The sequence below is a fragment of the Anoplolepis gracilipes genome, chromosome 4, assembly GCF_047496725.1.
Source record: "Anoplolepis gracilipes chromosome 4, ASM4749672v1, whole genome shotgun sequence".
In the NCBI taxonomy this organism is placed as follows: domain Eukaryota; kingdom Metazoa; phylum Arthropoda; class Insecta; order Hymenoptera; family Formicidae; genus Anoplolepis; species Anoplolepis gracilipes.
This window is the reverse complement of record NC_132973.1, coordinates 5,339,092-5,366,955: the sequence shown is the minus strand read 5'-3', so window position 1 is coordinate 5,366,955 and position 27,864 is coordinate 5,339,092. Positions and strand designations below refer to the sequence as shown.

Here is a 27,864-nt window from a genome sequence, read left to right as displayed (position 1 = left end):
TCGGTGGAAACCTCCGAGCGAGCGAGAGAAGGTCTTCCCTCGCAGACCGACGGTCAGCCAGTATGTGCTAGTCCCGTAGTCGGTATAGTTAATGTGAGGCAGTAAAACGTAGCGGGGCCTGCGATCCACTCTCGATCGATTCGCGGATCGCGCGGGATCGCGCACTTTGAAATACGCGCAGCAAAGCCGCAGGCGGTTTATCGATTCGCCAAAGCATCTGGTCCAATTCATTGATCGCGGTGATCCCCGTGGATATTTGCCGCAGGAATACACGCCGGGGCAACGTGCAAGTGAGTACGCAATGTTCATGGGTAATCATGGTAGTTGATGCTGCTTTAGACGCTTGTGAGAGAAATTGTAATTTAATGGAGGTCGTGCGAGAAATTTGGTAAATGTCGATTATCGCCCAAAAGTGATAAATGACAGGGACGAGAGATAAATTTCTATCAATTGCGCGGATGGAACAACCAATCTAAATTTTTATCTGACAGCTGATTGATAATTTTGAATTATATCCGTCGTTCCAACGCACCCATTGTTGATTATCAGTGAGTGTTAACGCCTGTGTTGAATAAACGGTGCACGAGAGTCCATTGAGATTCGAATCGGTTGTGCACTCGTGCATTAACATAATCATAACGTAAATATTGACCTCGACTAATGTGGTTATTGGAATATCCTCGAGCCGCGGAATATATTCACGTTGAACCCCGATGATATATATTTTGACAACATGTATTAACTGTAATTAATGTATCTTTATATTTAATTTAACATTTTATCCCTCTGTTGTATATACGAGACATTAAATTACATTTAATGGGACAACAAACTAACATCTTCTGCAACTTGTGTAACGTTTCCATTTTTAATTGCATTTAATATAAAAATTTAAAGGCTCCGGGTAATTTTTCTCTCTCTCTCTTTCTCTCTTTTTTTTTTTCTTTATTTTTACACACAACATAATTAAAACACACTCAAAAAGAGTATCAACAACCGCTAGATAATAATAGATATGTATTCCATTGATATATCTTTTATTTGTTTCTGGTGTTATATCTCATATTAATGTTTGAAACGAGTAATAAATATATACTCCTCCTCGATATATCTTAATTATCAGATAAAATTATAGGTATCATCTTCTGTCAGGTTAACGTACAGATTGCTCGATTCATGAATCGTACTATTTGTCGTATCTGGAAAGTTATCCTTCAAGTATCGGCATGTAAATTATACTATGCGATATCCGTAACAAGAGGTGTGTAACCATAACCCAGTTTATTGATTCGCGACGATTCCGCGAGTGCATCTTTCAAATCGATTATTACTCTCAAAATCGGGGTAGAACGCGGACCGATAAGTTTCAGTATTAATTGTATGTATGCTACGTGAAATGTTCTTTACAAATATTTTATATATAAAATATATATAAAATATTTTAATGCGTTGATATATCACATGTATTCGGGTAAAAAACCAAGGTACTTAATTGTAATTACATAATTGTAAAACCATTATTTCATGTGCTCGAAAACTCTTTTTCTATAATTACATAATTTTTTACACCGAGTATAATATTTAATATCTGCGACATTATAATATATATGTATATGTCATATCTATAATAATATCCAATGCTAAAGAAACTTGACACATCTAATAAAAATAAATGAGCAAATTTCTCTTTACCTTGTGCAAAGTTGTCATTCGTGTTGGATTGCACCAGAGCACAGATCCGTGAAATGGAAAAGGAAAAAGAAAGAAAGAGCGAGCGCGCGCAGAAGCTCTTATCAAAAATTTATAGTTGGAATAAAAGATACTGCATAAACCTTCGAACTCAGAAAACGAGAACTGCCTTCTAAAAATTTTATCCGTCAGCTAGATCCTCAAAAGAACTTGACATAACATAACGTTAGATACCATAAAATTTTGCGCTCTAGTCGGGAAAAGTGTAATTCTAAAATTGCGTCGAAATCTTAGAGGCACTGCAGCACTGGATCGTAAGAGTATATATATATATATATATATTTTTTTTTTTTATTTTTCCACCGTCATTTATAGCTTATACAGACATGTCAACACGCTTTATATGCATATCACGATCGCCTTTTTCTTTCCATCCTTTTTTTACGATCCCGTATGAAACATTTATGGTCAGACATTTATTATCGAGGATATATCGATCATAATTCTGCATGTATAGGCGCATCCGCATCGTGCGCTATTTACAGAAGCCGATATATCGTGACCATTTATTCGGGGATTGCACGGGAAAGGGGATAGGCGGCTCGGTAACGACGGAAGAAAAATACACTGAAATATATGAGGAAAGCACAGCGAATGAATTCATGGCCCGCAGCGGCCGTTCGATAATGTTGCACTTTATATCGCAAATAATGGATGACGTCCACGCGTGTTTGTTCTCCGCCTCCTAAGTACGATCATCTGGGTTACACGCGTCCGAGTACACATTACATATCTCGTGGCACAGCATTTTACTACGTACGGACCTGTTCACATCTTGTAAATATTTGACGAAACCGATGAGATTAGCCGAACACCCTCTTGGACGATAACCCTAGAATTGTGGATATATTTAATCCTGTGTCTCTCAGATTGGGGATGTTGCATCATTTATGATTTCTTATTTAAAATTATAATCATGATACAAGGGTATAAGATTTCAATATATTTGAGTAAATTTTTTTTTATTTTGCTCCAACTTACGCATAATTCGCGAACCTGTAATAAATATAATATATGTAATATATATAAAATGTAATTGTACAAAAAATTTTCAAGCACATGAAATGGTTTCATAATAACATAACGCGATTATCTTGATTTTATTATATAAGTATACATTTTATCTTATCTCTAGATACAATATAATCTTAGCAAAATATTTCCCCAATTATGTTGAAAAACTAAAGCACGTTTTGAAAGTAAAGGATTTTCAAACCGATTAATTACATACCATCAATTTGTGTATAGAATTTGCAATTCTATAAATTTTCCATCAATGTCATTATACGTCGGTTTGCACAATCGTCGTATTTTACGTTGTATTTTGTCAAAGTGTGATTAATGCATATCGACGTCGAAAACAGGCAACAGTAGAATCGAATTTCATCGATCGGCCGCGACAAGTGGGTCAAACGCACGTTTGAATTTTCACCCGCTCGTTCCGTAAGCGAGTCGTATATTCGCATCCGGATTCGCCCGGGGGGTTATCGGGGGCTGGCTAACGAATAATAAATTTTTTTGCCCTCACCCTGGTCGGGTAAAAGGTACGCAAGCTTTTCACTACGCTATCACATTCGCTCGCCACGCCGGATAACGTATATCCCGGCGACGTCACGTACAGCCAACGTATGAACTGCCAACCCGAGTAAAAAATGCCGAAGGGAAGAGAAAAGAAAGAAAAAGGGAACAGTTTGAACACGAGAGTCGGAAAAAATAGATCGGCCCTACGCAGCACAATGTTATTCCTCTCTCTCGTGTAAAATGACATATGTAATTTCTGAATTTCAAACAGCAATCATTAAATTATGACGTTAAACTTAATTAACTTTGTCACTCAGAATGAGTAAGCGTATGTATCACACACATGTATTAATTATATACACAGTAAACATGAATATTAATTATTATATACGTTAATTATATATTGTTTTTTAAGTATATTTTTAAGTAGACAAAACAGTAAGTAATTGTGTTTCAAATAACTAATTTTAATTACTTTAAACAGCCAATTTATTAGATTTTATATGGAAATTATTATTTTTTATTATCACGTATCTGTTTTCAAGAGTAATGCAAGAAAATATAAGGCAATATGTATTTATACGATAGTCTTACGTAATATATTATATAATAACAAAATAGAGCTCTAATTATTTTAATAATCGATTTGAACGACGAGTTTTTTCCAAGTTTAACCTGCTTTCAACTGATCATATCGGACTAAAAGCGCGTTTGAAGAAGAAAATTTTTGATTAAAATCTGTTTTTGCCCCAAGGAAAATCGGTCTATTATATATTTCATTACTCTAATCGTAGCATAATTGACGAGTTAACCCGTAGGAGTTTCGCGAGCCTTATTCTTCCATTCGTCGCGAATGCGAATAATCCGAAAGCGAGTGAATAAATTTGTGGGAGACGGTTATTACGACTTCGACATCGGTAATAATAGAAGTGTATTGGAACTCTCGTGTGAATGGAATTGTGTAATTACAAAACCGGTATGCGATCGCGTCGATCAATTTCTGATAGGCGGAATATGCCTCGTTCACTTCGTTCCTGTCACTTTCTTGCTCAATGACGAAAAGAGGTCGTTAATCTCTCGTGAACATTTTCATGGAGAGCGTGCCACTTTATATACGTGGATGATGCGGTAAACGGTGTGTCATTAGAGTGCATTTCGTTAATAAATCGAACGCGCCTGTCTAAATGATTTGTAGAACATTTTGAGAGTACGTGAGTGTAATGATGATAATGCTCGAAATCTTCCAATTTCCAATCTAACGATGATATGTAATTGGAAATAAATTGTATCCGTCATTTATCACGATGCGTCGCTACTTCCGTCACTAACGAGCGAAAATTTTCGATGACAATTAACTCGGTCATCTTGGAAAGAGGCAGAGAATGAGCAAGCGAGATTCTTTGCATATTTCACAAATATTATGAATAAAAAAATACTTGGCACAGAACACTTTTACCAAGAAAAATATGGAAATTCTGATTTTTTTCAAATCATATTTTTCGTTTAAAAACATTAAACGTGTAATTCGTCGCGGAAAAATATAGAGGAAAGGAAGGAAATATATTTGTTGCCCTGTACCATTTTGTTATTGAACCGTTCGATTACTGCGAGCGTAACTTTTAATTTTTGCAATGTAAAATCGCAAACACACAGGCGGTCGAACAAACGCGAGAGGACGAAGAAATGAGACACCACGGTCGTTCCATCGAACCGGTCGTTCCGAATGAGCTGTCTCTGTTGAAGCACCAATAACGATCGGACAGGTAGCACATCTGAATCGATACTATTCTATCGGATTCAAAATTCACGCGGGTTCGATCAAATTTAACGACGTACCGATATATATCGCAGGCTAACTGACCCGCTTATCGCTTCTGCGTGCGTGAATTGATTTCCGCGAGCACTACTTTCTATTACACGGGGCCGCGGAATATTATCCCATCTCTTGACGGATGAATGACAGAGAGAGAAACTGGGGGGAAAAAGAAGAGAAACAAAGAGAGAGAGAGAGAGAGAGAGAGAGAGAGAAGAGAAGAAGAGTGAAAAGCAACAATTTCATTTCTTGTATTCAGGCCGCGTGGCAGCCGCGCTTGATCGTCGCTTTCATAAGTCAAATCTACCGCGTTTGAAATCATTATCGCGACTCTCTCTCTCTCTCTCTCTCTCTTTCTTTTTCTCGGGACAAATAGAAAATATAATATCCTTTCCCAATGCGTCGATCATTCCGATCGCATGCTGTATATTAATCACACTTATGCCGTGTGTGCCAAAACAGTCACGTAACAGTGTCAGCCACGGTAGACGCTATTACTCGAATTAGTGATGCGACACGAATATTTGCATAATCAAACTTTCGAAAGATCGAACCGTTATCTCCCCGATGTTACCGAAATTTCCGTAGTTTATCAAATTTCCTTCCAATTACTTCCAAGTGCTGATTACCAATATACACATTAAGATGCCAGGTGAAGAAATGTACTTCTTTACCGAGATTTCTCCATGATTATTTTTAACACGCGAGGAAACAATTATTCTGAATATGATTTTCTAACTTTTACGAATGCCTTCTCTCTTTTCAGTTTTTATTTTTGTTTTAAGAGATATGTAAGAAAGGCTAGAGAGTGTTTTATATTTTAGATTTCGTTTTGCATAACAGCTTTATACTTAAACGTATGACTTTAGTGGTTGTTAAAGCAGCACGTGACGCTTATATTCAATTGTTTTGAATGTGATTTTCCAACTTTTAAATGTATACATCTTACGAATTCTTTCACTCTTTTCAGTTTTTATTTTTGTTTTGGCAGATATACAGGAAATAGCTAGAGTGTTTTATATTTTAGATTTCATTTTGCGTAACCATTTCTATAAGAATTTCACCTAAATGTACGACGAGCTGCTTCAGCAGCTGTTTAAGCAGCACGATGCCGATTTTGCTTCCCGATCGAACGGTAGTCAGCAACAGCGCGCCGATGAAGTGGAAATGTAACTTTTGCAAAGATGCTCCGAAGTTTTCAATATAGTGGGAACTGCATGGTGGGAATAAATTTACTACGTGTTCGTTAACAACCTTACGTACGCGCAAGCACGTGTGAAAGAAGCTCCATTTGTGTCAGACGGGTTTTTCTCCGTCTCTCGCGAAAATTCGCCTTTTGCGTGCACGTGCTCGGTTCGTGCAAGAACGAGACCGCAGGTGGGTCTCCTAGTGAGAAACGGGTGCTCTTAGAACGGAGAAAGTTTTTTCTTTTTTCCAGTTATGGTTCCGATATAATCGACGGGATGTGAAGGTAGGCGAGTGTGCCACGGAAACTTCCGTAAAGTTGACGCTTCCGAGCTCGAAATATATAACGTTCATTTTCCTTTAATGATTAGAAAAAAGTATGTTGAAAAGAAAAAAATCTACTTTAGTTTCTTGGATCAAGATATCGATTAATAATCAACAGAATATGAAATTTCAAAGTTAATAAGATCTATATTTTTTAAAAGAATTATTGAGCCCATTATTTTATTTTTATTTAATTTTTTCATTTTAAATATATTAAATTAATTATTTTTAAATTTATTCAAAAATTTTTTAATAAAATTTCAACAATTTATTTTTAAAATAATTTTAATACGTAAATAATTAGACTAATATATCATATCATAAATAATATGACTTGAGAAAAGGAATATTGCCATATACATAATAGGAGAACGGCACCGCGGGGTACAATAATGCAGAGTCGATATCTTTTTACAGAGATGCTACCATGTCATGAAATATGTTGCAATTATTGCTATTAGGTGTCTCTTTTTGCGTACTGTTATCAGTAGTCGCAATATTTTTAGTTGAAAGTTGTTATAAATTATTTAATGCACTTGTTGTGCTCTCTGCGACTGAGTTGTAATTCTTCGATATATTTACATAAGGTAAACAATGATACCATTCTATTTTTCATTACCGTAAATACACTTATATTTTAAAATGATCTTTTCTTATTAATTTCATACTGTGTCTATTAAATATTGCGTAATTATAATTTTTTATATGATCAAAAGTAAATAAATATGTTTTGAGGCTTAATGAAATATTAGTCCACGAAATGTTGTACTTTTTATTTTTATACTAGAGACAGAAAGAGAATATACATAGATGCTGTCTTTCAAAATTAATATTTAAAATTATTATATTAAAGGATATTTTTCCATGTTTTAAAGAAAAAAATATTTATTATAACAAGAGAATTGTTTTTATTTATTAATTTATAGTTATCATTTAAAAATACATATCTATATTCTTATGTTCTATATATCATATTATAATATACAACTTTTAAGAAGTTTTAGACATCAATGTTAATGAAATAAACAAGTTTTGGAGGTAGTCCATTATACCCCGCATGAAAAGCATATCACGAAAATCTAGGCTTTTATTAAATCAATAATCTCGTCTATTTAAACTATTATTTTATTATTTTATAATAAACTTGTGTTTTTTCTTATAGTGGATATTCCAAAGAATATTTTTACTAAAAAAACGATCGATTTATTTTTTTTTAATATGTTGAAAACTTGTTCAATGCTTACGTTGGCCGTTCTACCCCACGTTCCCCTATAAAAAAATATTAAAATTAATATAAAGTTTATGAAAATGAACGAGTCTGATGATTAATCAGTTAGACCGAATGCACTTGTATTCTTTGAAAACTTGAAGTAATGTAACAGTATTACGTGAGTTCTCACAAAATTACACAAAAACCATGTCGGTGATAAAATGCGTTACATATAATTTGGTGAGAAAGAAACGCAATCTATTGTTCCCGAGTTTGGCGACGTGAGAGAAGACGACAATGGTTCCCACTTTTTTTAACGCATTATAATTATAATATGAGAAAGTACACACACACAAATCTTTCCTGTATTTTTCATCCGTATATTATTTCGATCCCTTCTAGCGAATATATTGCGTAATAAGATTGTGCTGTGCAAAAAATAGATTCAGTAAAACTTTTTAATTATGATCGATTTTTTTTATCTTTACGACCGGTTTCGCTTACCTTCGTCAAATGATTACTTTCGCGCGTAATTACAACATTTTGTTATACAGATATATACATATATACAGAGTGGGTCAAATAATTTGTTGCAAGCTATTTTCTTTGAAACTATTAAAGATATGAAGTTGAATTTTTTTACATCAAATGCACACAGGGGCTGAGTTTTTGATGTAAAGAAATCTTTATGGGGGGCTTTTAGGGAAACAAAAAAAGAAATCTATTTATTTTTTAAATGGAAACGAGGTACAATTTTTTTATACTCGAATAGCTCTCATCAAAATTAATAACATTTGTTTGAAACATTTTTGTTATTTTGCATACAGAATTTTTCCATAACTGTTTAATAATGCAGAATAAAAAAATGTTTCACTTAATGGTTCTCTTTTTTTGCCCCCCTAAGAAGCCCCCAAAAATTTGTTTACACACCAAGTAGTCAGCCCCTGTGTGTGCCATTTAATATTAAAAAAATTCAACTATATATCTTTAATAGTTTCAGAGAAAATGGATTGTAACAGATTATTTGGCTCACCCGGTATACTTTTTTTTCTTTCAATATTTTACGTAATCAATCTTATGGTTTCTTCACGAGAGACCCGCCGTCACGTTCAATGACGTGCAATTTCGTCGTCGTCGGCGGCGGAAAAACCAGTTTCGCTGCCGCGTGTTTCGCGTGTCGCTTTCGGAATAATCGATTCAATTAACCCCGCGCATCCGTGCAATTATCGAGAGTCCCGAAGAGTGACGAGTCGTGATCTTACTTAACCCTCTCGTGCATTATTCATCGACCGTGTGCATTGAACCGGTCGTGTGTGTACGATCATTGTCGCATGCGAGCGCTGCACTTGCTCGTGCATCGAGGTCGCTCGCGGTGACGAGTAGAAGGAGGGGGAGAAAGAGGGGGGGGAGAAAGAGGAGGACGCGCCTGCCGGCTCCCTCGAAATTGTCATAACTTTCCCTTCGCCGAGACACTTTTCTTCATTCTAGAAGCTACGTGACCTACAGGAATCGGCGTGGCAGCGCCCAGCTATGCATATTAACTCACGTATCTAGGCGCGTCAAGAGTCGCGACGACCTAGATAATCCGGATAGTTTCCTTGAGACTATTGAGGAAAGCGCATGATATCCGTCTGTCATCGAGAGCGATCCAATTCTCTCGGTTTGTAATTTTCAAGCTCCGTCGTTCGCCCGGAGAGGAAAAGACGGGCGGCCGCGAATGCACAATTATTTGCGATCATTCCCGGTGACTTGCAACGTTATTTGATCAAGGTAATCCGTAAACTGCTGCAGTTGGAGTTTCTGGAACGCGGCGGCGAACCTCTATTCGCTTTATCCGGCATGCGTTGAGGCGAGACTTCTCTCTCGTTTGCGAGCTTTCGCAAACGAGATCACTTTGTAGTGCGTGTTAACTTTTCCTGCCTTGAGATATCTCGACAGACGATTATGTGTACCGCAGCCTCTGTTCCATAAGATTCTATAAAATTACATTTACAGCCTATTACGAAGGAAAAAAGAATTGTTCGTTTGCATCTGCGACGAGCAGATTAATTTCGCAACTGTCATATCGTACACGTGGATGTGACAGAGCTTCGATCTCGTAGAGAATCGATTATAAAATATTTTGAAATTTTAATACTTTTTATTGCATTTATTCTCTCTCTCTCTTTTTTTTTTTTTTTTAAATAAAATTCTAAATAGATTTTATAAAGCTTGAAATATACGTTTCTCATCCTACTCTCATTCTGTACCTAAATCATTAGGTACGAGTGTAGTCTTGACGTAGATAAACGTGTCCGAGCTGCTCAGTTATCGATTATGGAAACGAGGGATTTGCGATATCTCTCGCATTAGTTAAGGAAAGTACAAACAATCGAGAGAAAAGTTGGTTAATTCATCCTTTTCCTTTTCCGAGCACGGTCCTCGCTTCGTTTCACTTCGTCCCGCGACACGCTATGAGAACCCGTCCGATGCAATTAATCGCGTTCGATCATTAAATTTCTAAGATAGTTGGACGTCTCTCTCTCTTTCTCTCGAATGAAATCTTTCACTCGGTTCTAGTAAGAAAGCTAGACCGGCCTTCCTCCCATTTTATTTTCGTCGACTCTACTCGCTCTTGACGTTGATTTCGTCATTACTCGGCTACTCTCGATGCGTCACGACATCGAAAGTATCCTCAGGTATTTCGCCGACATATCTCATCATTACTTTTACTCGCGTCATAGAACACTTGTCGATCTCGTTGTAGCACTTTACATAGCTTTATTATAAGCACGCGTCGTCCTATTAACGTTAACGTTGGAGAGCCAGCTAAAGACGACGTCATTAAAGTCAATTATTCGAGTGCACTTTGAGAGGGAAATTAAAAATATAAATATCAACTTTTTCTCGAATATTTTTAAGCAAGCCTGCTACCAGAATATTCAAACGAAAAAATAGAATATACAGCGTGTCCTGTAATTGGTGAAAAACCTAACATGCTATAATGGCAGATTGTTGAGATCATTTGGAGACGATTTTTCTTCATCGAAAATGTCGAGGCATCAATCATTTCCAAGTTATAAGCAATTGAAAAAAGGCGCTTTTTGCAAACTAAACTTTTTAAAGTTAAAAAATTACCAAAACTATATTCTTCAGTTAATTTCAGATAGAGTTTACTTTAGTAGAACTTCAATTTAAGATTTAATTACAAAGATATATAATGATACAAATTGGAAACTTGCAAAAAAATAATGACATCTCTCGATATTTTTGCTGAGAAAAAGTGGATTCCAAATGATCTAAAGAATCTGCAATTATAGCAGGGTTTTCACCAATTACAGGACATCCTGTATTCGTTGTTTTCTCTCTTTTATTTTCCGCAATTATTGGCTCAAAATTATACATTGTATATTTATCACGTTGTTTATAAATAACTTGAGATCAAATTATCAATATAATATATCTGGGTATATAATAGCCAGAAATTATAATCAAAATAACCATATTACAAATTACATTTGTATAACTCACAGAGCAGTTTATTTCTTCTCCAAACATATTGAACATGTCTCTGTGGTTTGAAACATTGGTTTTTCAAATAATAATTTGAAACAAATATTGAAATAATAAATACATCCATATTATCATATATTTTCACGTGTAATTATATGCGCGTCTGTTGAATAATAAAGTACACGCACAGACTTTTACAATGCGAATAATTAATTATGCTGTCCCAAATATAATTAGGTCGGCTGTTTGACCATTTTTCAGTTGGAACATTCGTATTATGCACTTTGAATAATTCGCGGTGACGTTACATGGCATAAAATAAGTTTTATTGTACTGTTTAGTACATTGTTAACGTAATTATTATATATATTGTACATCAATTGATTTATGTAATCGATTGATTGAATAAATCAGTGGGGACAAAACTTTTTAATTTAAAAATTAGATTGAGATTATATTTTGATTTGTTATCGTGTTTGATATTGATGGAGCATTTTAATTTTAATTATCGAATATATTGAGTGCTCGATTTTCACGAGGATATTTGTTTATTTTTCGACGCGTGTTATTAAAAACCAGTTGAAATATACTGTACAGAGAACAGTAAACAAAGCTAGAATTTCTAAACTATTGAATCCCGGGAGTATTTGCAATACTACAAACATGAATTGCATCTGCCGAATGATAACTCGATAACGACAAACAAGACTCAGGAAGCGCCCGAGAGTCTGAAAGTTAATTAACATGATGCAAATAATTGCAAGTATCCTGTATTCGTTACTTATTATCAGATTGCGAACGAGACACGAGATCTGACTTCGATAAGGCAGAGATTTCCGCCGCGCATCTTCATCTTTCTCCATCCTGTTATTGCTATTATTATATAAACTGCAGCGTCGAATTTCACTAATAAACCTCAAAAAAAAAAGTTCTTAATTGGTTCTTAACCATCTTTTCTCACATTTAACGCAACACAGTTTTATTTTTTATGGCGCTTTTTTTTTTGTAGAAATAAATGCAATCGGATATGAATTATTTATATATGGCAAACTAATAATGTTTTTTTCATTAATTGATATATGTATAGTTTTATTATAGTTAAACCAGTCAGAGTATTTAATCGATGTCGTATAGAAGGGGATGATGCGTGATTTAATAATCTGATCTGCATAAATTATCATGATGCCGTTATCGATCTAGCATATTGCAGAGCTCTCTCTGAGAGCCAGTCTGTTTGATCAGGAAGTTCTCCTGAATTGCAACATCAACACGTTCTCCACTCGCTTTAACTACAAGTTAAACAGCCGTCGGATTTTACCGATACAAGCATGTTCCGACTTAAACAGCAAATCAAATCAGAAACCTAGCGTACACATCAGAGAGTTAATCACGTTTAGCAAATTATCGAAGTTATCTTCTAGAGAAAGGCGTTATATATAGTATAGGAGATAAAATTAATAGATCTCACGCTGTTAAATCGACAGTGTAATATAATGCTGTTTACTCGATAGAACTGTCAGAGGAAATGCAATTCTGTTGGCGCGCGCGCAATAGAATATATCTTACAGTTACCTAACAAGAGAACTGTCAATGTGTGCGCTGTTCGAATCACGGTTATCGAATTATTCTCACGCCGCTTGACATTTTCGTTACTTATTATACGTACATATGTGTGCACGCACATGAGTTCCCCTTTCACTTTTCTGTAACGAGCGAGTTTCCCGGTAACGTTAACATTAAGGTTGGTTTATGTATCATTTCGCCGCAACCAGACCTGTCGCATTACAGTGAAAGTATCCCATTCGAGAGGGAAATGCGCTGCTCGTCGTACAAACTGTCTGAGAGATCCTCCGGTCATTCATGAGGCCTCATCTGTGGTCTGTTATTCGCTCGTTAACGAGTAATTCGATATTGCGGGCGTGCTCCGAGTTCTCGTGAGATTGAGCATCTCGCGCAATCTTCTTATTATCTTCTCTCCGACGTAGTCTTATGTCACCGTTAATGAATCGCGCTTTACGCAATTTTCAGAATTGGAAGAAAAGTATCATGTCGAGTCAAGTGGACTAAAATTATATACTGCGCAATATCGCGAAACGAAATAATACGTTACGTTATTAATAGTGCGTTATAACAGTACAAGAAAACTATATAATATTTCATTTTGCGATACAAGCGTAAAACTTGGTACGTATATCAAAAAATATATGGTGAACAAAAATCCGTCGAGGCACAAACTGTGTTTGATATATTTTTGCCGATACCTTTAAAAATGGCAACAAAAAAATAGTTTTTTCCCAAATAACTCGAAAACGGTAAAAGATATCAGAAATATTATATTTATATAAAAAATATTCAGCGCCAAAAAATACACATTTTTTGTCCAAAGCATTTTTTTGTACGATCAAAAACAAAGCCGCTATTTTAATTAAATGTCGACACAAATATTATTATAGTTTAAAAAAAAATGTCGAAAATGGCTACGGTTCTGCTAATTATAATTGACATTGTATTTTATAAACTTATTATTATACTTATATTATTTCTTCGGAGAAAACTTTTGGTTCTCGTGCACTCAAAAAATTTTTTTGCTAATGTAGATAGATTTCTAGATGTCTTAATTAAAATTTAATGCTATTTTTTGTATCTGTTAGAATATTGTTTGTCGTGTAGAATTTATAGCAGCAATATTCTAGAAGTACCTCTAGAAAATTTAGATCCCATTGCCAAATATAATTGTCCTTAACAATAGGCCTTAAAGATAGGTATTGCAGAAAAATTGTCTGTCTAAATTACACTAATAGTACAGATATAAATTCTGTCTCTGTCATTTAAACTGATCAAGTACAAAATATATATACCTATCACAGTATTTGTTAATCATTTATCTGTTTCAGTTAATTTTTTACACCTAGAAAATTTTTGTTCAAGTTGCAAGATCAGTTTTTTTGAGTGTGAAATTCTATTTTCGTGAAAAGAAGGATCCCAATTTAAAGTCTCGGAGATTTCAATGCCCTTTCCCGAAACTCTGGACTTTAATTGCGAGCTGTTAAAAATCGCGTCTTCCGCGATGTTAAGACGCTTAATTACGGTACGTCTTACAATTGTAAGTCTAATTTGCGCCGAGAGTACGCAAGATACGTATGTTGGGAGGTTGCCATGCGCGACGAGTAGACCGTAATCTTATCTGGAATAAGACATCGAACGCTGCTCGTCATTGTTATAATGGGGATCCCAGTAATGATTAGGCCATCGAGAGAAGTCTTGGGAAACGCTGTTTCCAGACGTACGGCGTTGCGACACACGCGTGCGCGTCCTGCGTTCGTTGCACGCCACCAGCACACGCGTGACAGGAGGAATCCACGAGAGTTTCGAGAGAGGAGGGACGGATTATTTGAAGAGAGACTGGCGATCACACACAATTGCCTTAGGCGGATTTCATCGTCTTATAAAAACAGCGGAATAAACGCGCCGCTTCACCATTATTACGCGTGTCCAATTTTATCTTCTCCCGTGTCATCATACTTAACCATCGGCTGGTTTATCTTTTCCAACGAGAAGTCCGGAAACGTGGAGGGATTTTGCAAGATCCTTCGTCTCTGGCAACGTCACGAGCTCCCCTGTAGACTAGATAAAACCATTTCATGTATAATAATTGATCGTAATGTCATATTATTCTGAAAGACAGGCAAATAGGAATAAATCTTGATAGAAATGATAAAGTATCGATATACACTTATATAATTTACTTTGCATTAGCATAATTAACTGTCTGGATTTTTAGAATCTTATATCTGCGCTATTTTTTATTTCATAAAAAGCAAAAAAATGTGCATATAAATCAAAAATTTAAATCAAGTACATATAAATCATCGTGTATAAAAATCATCAGAATTAAAAGCAGACTGGAAATATAACTGGCTTGACTCTCGCGGAACTACCGTTACAACATACTAATTTTCTCAACACACGAGCAACTGCGAAGTCTTTTACAATTAAAATTCGCGTTGTTTTTCCGTTCTCATTACGATCTCACGATCGTAATATCTCCATTACACTTTTAAATACAATCCAAATTAAAGCGTGCAAAAACTTCTTTTATTAAAGAAACAAACATGCAAGAAAAGAAAAAAAGCGTACTGTCATCGTCGATAATTGCAGTTGTTCTATTCGAAAAATAGGATAAACCGGGATAACGGAGCGAAACAACCGCAACAGTGCGATCAGAGCATGCAGATTACGCAATATACGTAACTCTTATTGTGCGACTAACTGCACGTGACGTCATATTCGTACTCCCACAGGGTTTTATTTCCCGGCCCATTCTGCGCGGATTAAACAGTAACGCGCGCCCAATTTTACGGCAAGGTAATTGATGATTAATGCGTGGGCTCCGCTTCCATACACTAAGTGGAAAGCGAAAGGCCAGACGAACCAGAGCGTAACCCCTTCGTGAGATCGGGCACGTTTAACAAACACGGAAAGAAAAAACGGTCTTTGGAAATGCTACAACCTTTTCCGACCTGCCGCTTTTTTCCTGTAGGAAATTCGCAGAATTCCGGCATTTATTATTTCCGTAATATGTGTTCGAGATCATTGAATCTCATTTATGTTAAAATATGCGCCTTCTACACGTACGCGCGATGAATATTCTTTATGAAGAACAATAATGATAAGAAGTCGGTCAACATTTTTTTTTTTTTTTTTTACACGCGAAGAATATTTTCGTTGTGGAATATTTAAATCAAAATTTTTAATTTCGATTATATATACCTATATATACACACATTACTTTTTACGTCACGTAAAACTAAATTAAATACCATAGAGTTTAATAAGTTGGAGCCACAGGTTGTGGAAAATGGTTAAATTAAAAGTAAAGTAGAGATTCTTTAAGATTTTTCTCCCCCGTATTTTTGTAATTTTAAAGAGAAATGAGAAAAGGGGAACAAAGTGTCTTACAAGATGTGTGTCTTAACTCTTTACGACTTACAATTAATGTCATTAAGATGTTTCAAGTTAGCGCACTTTGTAATCTCTCTCTTTATTCAGAGGATAATATTAAATGAGATTTAGCTTTACTTTGTGAAATGATACTATAGTAGCCTATTGACGGATAAATATCACAGGCGTCTCTCTCCCTTTGTTAAAGCGATGTGCATAAAGCAAATTTCAATTCATTAATGCTAAAAGGCTGCTCTTGCGCGTCTAGGCTTCTGTCAGTCGGTTTAATGCACTTGCACCGTTTAAGCTACATACCATGGCATTTCCAGTTAGTGCATTCTGTATTCATTGACGCATAAAGGCGAGGCGTATTGTAACGTATTGTAACGTATATCGTGGATGCGAGATTGTGAATAAATTGTGAGAAGAAATTGTTGGCGATATATAAAAAATCGCCAAAGTTTCGCATTCGTACTGACGTCAGGTTGTAAGAGTTCTTCCAAAAACAGTAACTCGAACGCGCTTTGAATTGCGAAAGATCATAGAAAGTGCATTCCTAGCCGTTGGAAATCGATTTTAACGCTACGTCAAGGTCGATGAATCTAGGTAAGAAAAATTACCATATAAATGAGAGACTAACTGTTGTAAGGTATAAATATTTACTTTGAGGACGAAGAAATGGAAACAAATGTAAAGAATATCGATTTTTTTCTTCATTTAATTCAATTTTATTTTATATAAAAAATGTGCGTCAAGTTTATCCTAAATAAGATAATTATAATGATTCTAAAATATCTAATAAAAAAACGTTCTTAACTAATTGTAAGCAAAAAAAAAAAAAAATATTTTTAGCGGTTTAAATCTTACTCGATTGATTCAAATTTAATAAATCGTATTATTGTATTGCACGGCAATCGGGAGAAATATATGCGGTCATAAAGATCAGAAGCAACAGCCACGAGTTTGCTCGTATTTCAATCAACTTTTAATCGGATTATTTAGAACGGCGGAAAAATTCTTGAGTAATTCTGCCTCGCATAAATCATATTTAACGTGCAACTTTGATTACTTTTTACATTAATGTACCTATTATTTCACACGGTTATATTAACTCGTAACAACATTGCGCTTTGTCGTTTATCTTATTATATATTTTATCACATTATTTAAAAACTGAACGAACAATCTGGAAGACAGCTTTTTTCCAGATTGGAAAATTTTTTTTTCCGAGAACATGAGTTTTATATTTGATAATGCAAAATACTGCAGAATATTTTTCTTCAATTCAATAATGGATTGACTTTAAAAAATGATTGACAAAACGGAAAATAAGAGACTATTCAAACTCTGGCACTTCGGGTTTATAACATTCGATTCTATTCATCATGTCAACCATGAAATGTATCAAATCCTTTGGGAATGTTGGACAACGACATTTATAATTAATTCATTCGAAAGTCGGCTTGAAATTTAAATGCAACCGGGCTCTATCGATTTTTCCTACCGCAGCCATCTCTGACTGTAAAGATGGCAGCACCAAACAATATTATTTGTGAGCAAGCGCATTCATCGAAGGGTTTTTTTTTATTTCATACCTGTGGCGTGGCACATCCGTCTTCCGGGCAAACAGGAAAGAAAAATAAAATAAAAACATACTTTGGATCATTTTTAAATACAGATGGTGAAAAATCTGAAATACTGACACTTGAACACTTTTATCCCCAAAGGTCGCAAGAGATTGAAATGGATTATTCAGCACGTAAATAGAATTAAATGTTAATTTTAAAATACAATTTTTGTAGAATAAAGCACGCTACATATATCCACAAAATTAATCATTATCGTATTAATGTTCGAAATAAATATTAATTGATAATTAGTTGAGAAAAATATTACATTTATGAAGGACGATATTTAGTATACGCGAATATTTAGTAGAAATTTGTAATTACTCATATATACGATTACAAGATACGCGGCTGTGAGTAATTAGCCGCGTACGTGCAAAATTGAACATTTATGCGATGATTATACACAGATGCGAAAGAAATATCGCACAATTTTCATACGTAGGGTTCAATACGAGCTTATAATTACGTCGGAATCGATGAGCGGCGATTGAATTGACGTGGCGATGCTGTGCGCAATCAATTTCTAGGGTCCCGCGTTATTAACGCGCGGCTATCGATTAAATGAAATTTCGATCATGCAGAAGAGTTCGGGAGAGTGAGAGCGTTTAGGCGAAATGCTTCACTAAATATCGCGCACTTTTACTTTTTCCCGTCTGAAACTTTCTTCTACGACTTGTAAGAGAAAAAAAAAATAGTACCTACGCAAAGTCGACAATTTGTACACCCCCGATACTTAACGAACAAAGAGAAAGTGCGTTATTTCTTACATTACCTATTCTTGAAGTTTACTATTTTATATAATATAGGGGAACGTGGGGTTGAACGGCACCGCGGGATGCAGAGTCGATATCTTTTTACAGAGATGTTACCATGTTATGAAATATGTTGCAATTATTGCTATTAGGTGTCCCTTTTTGCGTGCTGTTATCAGTGGTCGCAATATTTTTAGTTGAAATTTGTTATAAATTATTTAATGCTTTTGCTGTGCTCTCCGCGACTGAGTTGTAATTCTTCGATATATTTACATAAGGTAAACAATGATAAAATTCTATTTTTTATTACCGTAAATACATTTATGTTTTAAAATGATTTTTTCTTATTAATTTCATACTGTGTCTATGTAAATATTGATTAATTATAATTTTTTATATGATCAAAAGTAAATAAATATGTTTTGAGGCTTAATGAAATATTAGTCCACGAAATGTTGTACTTTTTATTTTTATACTAGAGAAAGAAAGAGAGTACACATAGATGCTGTCTTTCAAAATTAATACCAAAAATTATTACATTAAAGGATATTTTTCCATGTTTTAAAGAGAAAAATATTTATTATTACAAGAGAATTGTTTTTATTTATTAATTTATAGTTATCATTTAAAAATACAAATCTATATTCTTATGTTCTATATATCATATTATAATATACAGCTTTTAAAAAGTTTTAGACATCAATGTTAATGAAATAAACAAGTTTTTGAGGTAGTCCATTATACCCCGCATGAAAAGCATGTCACGAAAATCTAGACTTTTATTAAATCAATAATCTCGTCTATTTAAACGATTATTTTATAATAAACTTGTGTTTTTTCTTATAGTGGATATTCCAAAGAATATTTTTAGTAAAAAAAAGATCGATTTATTTCTTTTTAATATGTTGAAGACTTGCTCAATGCTTACGTTGGCCGTTCTACCCCACGTTCCCCTATATGCGATATTGTTTCTTTAAATATCAATTATAATTGTTGATTGCAACACTATGCTACCATTTCATACAATTTTCAGTTCATTATTACATTACCTTTGTTATATATAGGCACTTGCGAAAGGTTTAATGGCATCATAAGCAGTATCGTAACTGTATCTAAATTTATGTTGCAATTTCATAATCCGGTAGCTTCGGCCGTTACGTCGAACATTTGCGGCAATAATGGGATAGTTAGCGATTCACTGGGTTACCCGCCTCATGAATATTAAGATTTTACTAACGACTTTGTAATATCCCTCGATATCTCCGCGAGCGAAATTTTATATCGCACTTTTTCTCTTTTATACCCGCGTGATAAGCCGGAATGTGTCACTCTGGCAAACAACACTCGGGAAAAGCTAGAGTTCAGCCAAGTGACTCGAAATCACAATATCGGGCCTATTAACTCTCGTATTTCACGTTACTTTGCACAAAAGTAACGTGCACATTGTACAAAAGACTTATTCGTGTATTATATGGTACGAATGCCGTGTATAAAAAGAGAAATTCTCTCCCCCTTTCGTGGATTTCGTTATTACCGCGATTTAAAAATGAGAAAACAGCACGGAAACGATCCGGGAGATTATGATAGATGCACGACGCTTTCTATCCTTCCTTTCTCTACGCGATACGTTACACTTTTCTCGTGCTCATGTTTTAACAGTTAATTCACCTTGATGCGGGATAAAGTATGAGGCGCCGGGTGTTCTACTTATATCTTGGGGATATTGATAAGTATTATTTTCTCGTATGATTTAATCCGCTCTCCGCAGAGAAAGTAGTATTTTATATAAAAAAACATTTTTTTAATTAATTAAAGATCTTTTTTCGATCATCTGTTTATAATTATATAACGTCAAATCTTACAAATGCGGTGCGCATTAATTTTAAATAAAACGTCGCACTGTTAATAATAAACAATTATATTTCTTCTGTTGCAGATTCACGTATAAATGATCTCATGGTCTGCCACGATGTCGTCGACACTGTTACTGAATTGTAAGTATAATATATTATGTGTTAAATACGCAAGATTTTCTGTTCTGTTAACAAGTTTTAATTTATATTACTCAAATGATATAGGTGTTTTGGCGACATGGCTATTCGTCACCATAGGAGCGATCACCGTATCAATAGATCGCGCTGACATTAAAGCCGTAAGTATAATCGATATAAAAAAAATTTCACCTCATCTCTGTATATTATTATCGTTAATTGTTAACATTACATCACTTGTATTGTTTTTTAATTTAATATTTAATTATCAGTGTAATTAATATTAAATACCAGAAAGTTATATGTTTTAAACTTTCTATTTGAATTATTTTTAATAAACTCTGAGACACACACTCTCTCTCTCTCTCTCTCTCTCTCTCTCTCTCTCTCTCTCTCTCTAAATTTACAAAAGAGCAAATCATATACATATAAATAAGTGACGGTTTTCCGAGATAGTTTCTCTCGTGCGTTTGATATTTTATCGACATCTTTTTATTATCGCATAAGTAATTACGAGTAAGTAAAATCTCTCAGTCTTTTAATACTAATAGCGTGTTACGCGACTTGACAGTCGGAAATGCATGACAATTCCTTCCTGACTATCTCAAAAGAAAAATAACTGAGGAAGTTGGATGAAAGATAGAAGTCCGTCATCTAAAAGCTATTGGCTTTATTTCACGTGTAATGCAATATTCGCGTAAACGTCTATCCATATTCGCCAACGAAAAGTGACATTTCGACACTTTAAATTTTTATTTAATTACGCTATTAGGATCCTCGACACGCGCTCAAATAAAATAAGTGGTTTATCATGGAACGGGTGGTTACCCGAAATAAACGAACTTGGGAAGGAGTTATTTGAAAATAAATAATGTTCTCAAGGCCCCGTACACTTATTTTCTGATTACGCCGACCACAGCTCACCGCCAATGGCGGGAAATAATGATCTCACTTACGATTTTCTCGAACGTCCGTGTCGTGGTGAAACTGGAACAGGAACCATTCCATTAACCTTCAGGAAGTTCGAGTATCACATTACTGTAGTTGTCTTCGCTTCAAACACGAACGAAAATTGTGTTTGATGCACCGTACAGGGAAGGTACATGAGAGCTTTATGGCAAGGCTAGAAAACAAGTTTCTTGAGTGCAATGTACTGGTTTAATAGATCGTAGTTTAAAACAATTCTTGTTGTAAAATAGAAAATGAAAAAGTATATAAAGGAGTTAATTTTAACAAAAAATATTTTTGCGTAAGTAGGATGTTGTAAACAATATTGTTCTAAATAGTCAGGGAGACAAGGATGCTTGACGTGCGCGAATTTCATTTTTAATACGCAGAATCTCGTAATCCTAATTTAACAAGACTTGTAGTAAAAGATATATTGAATTTCTGAATTTTTTTCGTGTCTATAAAATATATAAAGCTCGGGTCTCTGGTTCATAGCCACCAACACGATCGTCGATGATCGCGAACGGATGGCGGCCGCTGACCAATTCCTACGAGGAAACAATCGGCACCAACGTGTCGCCATCCAGCCATCTGGAGAAGAACGTGCAGGTGCATCCTGTGCTGAGCAAATTTCAAGAGCACATGGCGACCTCGGAGAAACTGAAGCCACTGCGGAAGGGCAAACCGCCGGTTCATGAATACAGTCCGCCGAGTATACTCGGTAGTTTCACAGTGTTTGGACACGCGGCGACGAAGGCGCGTGGCGAGACCAAGACGCCGAGCAAGCCCGGAGTTTCCGAGACCCGGGAGTACACGTTCCTGATACCGCCGCCCAAGGACACGTATCGTTTTGAGGTGAGTCAACACCGCAAGCCGATCCTGCGCGACAGCAGCAACTACATACGACAGCCGCAATACATCACGTCGCAGAATGTCCATCAGCAACTGCCGGATGCCGTGCGTGCCGCGACCTTTTTCATCAAAAGTTACCCGTCCACCGATCATCCAGCGACGCATGCCGCGAACCATCCCAGCAATCGTCCTTACATACCACCCTACGCAATGCCACAGGCGTTACAAAGCTCCCGTCATCAAGCAAAGCCATTCGAGTCCCTCAAGGTCAGCAGCAACGCGAAACCGTACTTCCAGCCACCCGGCGCGGAGATTCCGAGTGACTTTGGCAAACAAAAGATTGACAATGATCGTAACTATGAAAGGTACCAGGCGCAATCACACAATACACAGATCTTAAACGCAGCGAGCAGCGGGAACTTTTACAGCCAAGTGAATCACTCCCCGAACGGTCATTTCAAGTCCTCTTACGAAAGAGACCCCGCTATCCTGGTGCACGAGAGCCATGGGGTTAGCTACGTGACGTCTCCTGGCACGTACAGCGCGTATAACTTCCGACCCTCGTTACCGTACGAGACTCTGCTGCCACCCGTGGTCTATGCGTCTTCCTCAACGCCGTCGTCCACTACCGCTGTTACCCGGAATCCCGCCAAGTTTAGCCAGACAGCCATCGACGTCGCTCGTGAAAACGACTACAAACGTCCGGATCAAAATGCGCGGAACAAGCAGGAGAAACTTAGTGCGCAGACTGAGTCACCTAATTCTCGAACGACAAACACTTACTATGTATCGGAGCAACAAGATCTGACACCGCCTACGTGGACGAAAAGTAAATATACGTCCGATATAAACGAAGTTCTGCCAAGGGAGAATCCACCCAACAAGTTCAGTCAAGAGATCGTGAACCAGAACCAGATCACGCAGGTGCCAAAGCTCGTCTACCAAAGACCGCAAAACTCCTACAATCCTGTCGAGGCTTACTCACCGACGCCAATACCAGATTACGAGACACCCGAGAGCATCTCTCTAAAGCACTTTAACGAGCAACAGTTTCTGCTGCAGCAACAGTTGTTGCAGCGCGATCGGGAGAGGCTGGCGGAACAGGAGCGCGAACAGAAGCTGGAGATCGAACGGCAGCAGCAGGAGGAGTTGAAGAAACGACAGGAAGAGCTGGATCAGCTTATACAACAGGAGAAGGAGGAGGAACAGGCAGCCAGATTGGCCGCGGAGTCGGCGAAAAATCAATCGCAGGATATTGTAAAGATCTCTCCCGAAACGTACGGGATTCAGTTCGAACCACAGGTTACGACGGACGTCAATATCCTTGTATCGGAGCCCGGTATTTACAATGTCGAACAATTAAGATTACAGCCTCAGGTAATTTTTTTGATAATTTTAGCTTTTGCGTTTCTATATTAAACATTATTAATCACATCTTTAATAATTAATAATTAGAGTATATTATTTTTATTCAAATATTTTCTTTTAATAGAATTTAACAATTTTATTTATTAAATAAATAATTTTATTAAAAATTGTCCTCTATACTTTGATTAAATAATTAATATAAATTTCTGTACGAAATAATAAAAAAATAGAATTGTAAAAATATATCTTATAAAATATATATTACAGGTACCGCAAATTCCGGAGAACCAAGTAAATCAAAATTATCAATACCAGCAGCATAAGCAGAGCGAGTATCAAGAGCAACAGGTCGATTATCGCGAACCTCAAATCGAGACGCGGCCGTACCGTCTGCCAAATCTATTCCGTGATTCGCAGCGTCGCAAAAAACCAACGCCCGAAGTTTCACCAACGGATCCATCGAGCCAATCGGCAGAGACCTCCGTTCCCTTAACTCTTCACGGAGACGAAGTGCCCATTCAGACAACCCTGGCGCCGGAAGTGCAAACTTTGCCGGGAATAACGACGCAAAAACCGTCGAGAACTCGTCGTCCCGGTATCCCGATTCGACGAAGGAAACCTTCGACAACCACGGAGGAACCAGTCACAACGTCTTATACGGAAGAGGAATTTCTCAAGTATAACAGAGAGGAAGCGCAATACAATCAGTACGATCCCGCGCGAAGAAGACGTATAAAGCCCACTCAAGCGACTTACAACGAGGACGCAGTCGCGGAGAAGAGGGGTAACGTCAGGAAACGACCTGGTTACCGAATCAGAGTGAATCAGGACGACGCTTTCGACACGCAGATCGTCACGGAAAGCGCGCAATCGTCGCTGAACGGACAAACGACAGAGTCCGCAGCGAGTTACAACGAGAATAACCAGTTCGAGACGAATCAGCCGAGCGTCTCGTACGTAACAAGTCAGCCGATTAATCAGTATTATGATTACTCCTCGCAGCAGAGCGCGAGACCAGAGGAACAGCACCGTAATGATCATCGCGAGGACACTACCGTGCCAACGCAGGAATATTTCACGGAGATCAGCGTGAAAGTCGACGACTACAATGTGGACGCGCGCGAGAAAAACGTAAACATCGTTACTAGCATACCGTTGGAAGACCTCTACGTGAAAACCGACGGTAATTATTACGACCGTGCGACGACGATTGCATCGACGACTACGACGTCGACGACCACTACTCCGCAACCGACGCAAGCTTCTCAGATTGTCTCCTCCACCCTGAGGTCTCACAAGATGCGTCCCTTGAGATACGGCAACGCTACCAGGCCACGCTTCAGCATCAAGGATTACAAGAGTCGTTTAGACTACAAGAGTCGATTGTCCACGACGGAGGCTGCACCGACACCTTCGTCTGCCGAAACCTTGACGCGAGTCTCTCAAATTAAACAGAGAACGTCGAGCGCGAAGAATCAACAGGCTCAACAGCCGGGCGATACCGTCCGAGAAACCACTGGTAGATACAAGTACGTCTCTAGAGTAAATTATCGAACTACCACGCCGAGCTCGCTGGCCACGAGGGAGTACGAACGATTCTCGGAAGAAACGGCATCCTCAACGACTGAGAAGAGCAACAAGTTTGTGCCAAAGAGACGACCAATTAGTAGCAATGTATATCGAAGCAGAATCGCAACCACCACGACCAGTCCCTCCCGATCGCAAATTAACAGCGAGACAAACGTCAGGCAGAGCTCGACGCGACCCGAGAACGTGTACTCGTCGTCGATACGCAAGCGACCGGTCGTAAAAAGCAGGCTGCATTCGCAAAAGGAACACGCCATGGCTACGGCGTATCCGGATAGTAAACGACAGGAAGAACCTACGGAGATGGCCGCCGAGGAAACTAGTTTTTACTCGGCTATGACGACCGCCGCCTCGTCCACCGCCCGTCTCGTCGGCAACGAGATAGTCAGCGAGAAAGGGGAGGCCGACAGCCGTCCGGTGAAACTCGGCGTGCAAGAGGGCAAAAACGAGGCTCACCGGGTCGAGACTGTTTCCCAGGACGAGGAGGTAAAAGCAACATTAATCGACACGACGTTGACCAACCACGACGATCGCGGACGAGTCTCTGGCGATGGGCAGTTTAATCAGAGTCAAGTCGAGAAGTCGCAAGTCTCTCCGTCCGTCGAAAGCAAGATCGATGCGCCGCGAGAGGTAGAAGAGGAGATTACCGCGGAGACTACCACCAAATTCGACGAAGAGGAACTATTCGCCAAAGCGTCGCAGAGCGTGGCGGATTTGACAAGTTCCGCGTCCGCTCTTTACGACAAGCCGGGCATGTTCAAGGCAGTCTCGCCGGAGAGCAGGCTCGTTTCGCCCCATTTTAAGATCACCACAGACGAGCCAACCTTGCCCATCGAGGCCTTCTTTCAGGAATTATCCAAGAAGAATTGATGATTTGCCAGAAGAATAGTCCGCGACGGCGGACTGTTGCCGAATCATACACGATCGATAATTCCAATTTGAAGAAGAACGGAGAATTGTATTAGAAGAATTGTTTTATAGGAGAATTTGAAATACATTTGCCAGCATTTTTCAGAAGCGAAACGCCAACAGAAATACGATATTTTCTATAATATATAGATTTTGCAAGAAAATTTATATTTCAAAAGAGAAGACGTCAGCGAAGGCTACAATTTTTCTCCAAGTATTATGTTACTTGTGAAGTCTCTAGAAAGGGCGTTTCGAGAGACTCACTTAGAGGAGAAGAACTCACATATATTACGTCTCACACACACACACACACACACACACACACACACACACATATATATATACCGTAGCCTTATGCGTACTTATTTCCGTTTCTAAAGTATTGTCATTTCCGTCGTGAGAAATAATGCTCGTGGCGTATCGAGCGTTTCTACACGCGATCATCACATTTCTAGCATACTTCCCAGTGGATATACGACTTTTTTAACAACTAAACGCTATACCAAAAATGTTAAGTCTGCGAAGAAGCGCTGCTGAACGATGAAATGATGCTCTCGGGAGAGCAGTCGCGCTTTTTCTCGTACTCTTGACAGGACATTGCGTGTGCAACAGCTGTAAAAAGGTAAAGCATTCGACCCGCTCATGTCCTCATGTAATATCCTTCGCATACATCCTTGTTTTGTACCTTTTCCTTCTAGCTTACTCATAAACGAAGCAATACTAAATTAGAATTACAATATAACGATGTGTAATAATTATGTTTTATATTAGCATAATCACGAATCATATCTCATTGTATTTATTTGAAACGCAAGGGATCATTCTCCAAATCATTTCTCGTTGTTAATACCGAGAAAATTAACACGAACAGCAAGAGATATTGTAAATATGAATAAATAGCGTAGAAATTTTCAATATTATTTTCTGGGCAAATTTTTTTAAATTCTTGTATGTAAAGAAAAAACAAATAATTTAATATTATTCCACAAATCTTATATACAACAACATATGTATGTACATTCTGCACTTTAAACTTTGTAGAAGACTTATATTTTTTAAAGCTAACAATAAGAATAATAGAAACTGTTTTATCTTGAATTATTTCAAATAAAGGAGAGATTTTTTCATAAGATAATATTGCCCAGTATGTTCTATATTTATAAGTATCGTACGGTGTAGTTTAATGTTTTTATATATTGTATTATTATAATATTTTAATTAAAAGTTAAGAAACTCATGATATATTGTATCTATTTGAACGATACGACCGATTAGTAAAAATGAGTTTATAAAAATATATCTGGAAACGTATATATATTTTACATAATATGTATAATGCGTACGAAAAATATTCACATTTAATGATACAATCGATATATGCTTGTTGTTCTTGCATTATATATATGTAATCAACATAATCCTTTTTCCTGTAAATAAATACATCGGATTTAATAGAATGCAACAGAAATAAAATAAATATGATAAAAAAAAACACTCTGAAACACTCACTTTGTGGGTTGTTAATTGGAGAGCAAGGGATACTTTAAATTACAAAGGATCACATTAATAAAACATCGAACCGTCAATTGAA

The 27,864-nt window shown here is 37.0% G+C and overlaps 1 protein-coding gene across 2 annotated transcripts; it reads left to right on the top strand.

Moving 5' to 3' along the window:
• Positions 1 to 27,418, top strand: LOC140664689 (uncharacterized). 2 transcript variants are annotated; one of them, XM_072890045.1, is made up of 5 exons: positions 1 to 290; positions 20,555 to 20,612; positions 20,697 to 20,770; positions 22,053 to 23,786; positions 24,045 to 27,418. In XM_072890045.1, the coding sequence occupies exons 2-5, from the start codon at positions 20,567 to 20,569 to the stop codon at positions 26,232 to 26,234; spliced, it is 4,044 nt and encodes a 1,347-aa protein (XP_072746146.1). In that variant the 5' UTR covers positions 1 to 290; positions 20,555 to 20,566; the 3' UTR covers positions 26,235 to 27,418. The 2 variants fall into 2 exon arrangements, with proteins under 2 accessions (XP_072746146.1, XP_072746147.1); XM_072890046.1 differs by lacking the exon at positions 1 to 290 and adding an exon at positions 16,669 to 16,841.
• The last annotated feature ends 446 nt before the right edge of the window (positions 27,419 to 27,864 follow it).

Bases quoted from the DNA above. Each gene is read 5' to 3' on its own strand.
- LOC140664689 (XM_072890045.1), top strand. From the start codon at position 20,567: ATGATCTCATGGTCTGCCACGATGTCGTCGACACTGTTACTGAATT. The intron at 20,771-22,052 runs GTAAGTATAATC...TCTGGTTCATAG, and splicing joins ATCGCGCTGACATTAAAGCC to CCACCAACACGATCGTCGAT. The intron at 23,787-24,044 runs GTAATTTTTTTG...TATATATTACAG, and splicing joins AATTAAGATTACAGCCTCAG to GTACCGCAAATTCCGGAGAA.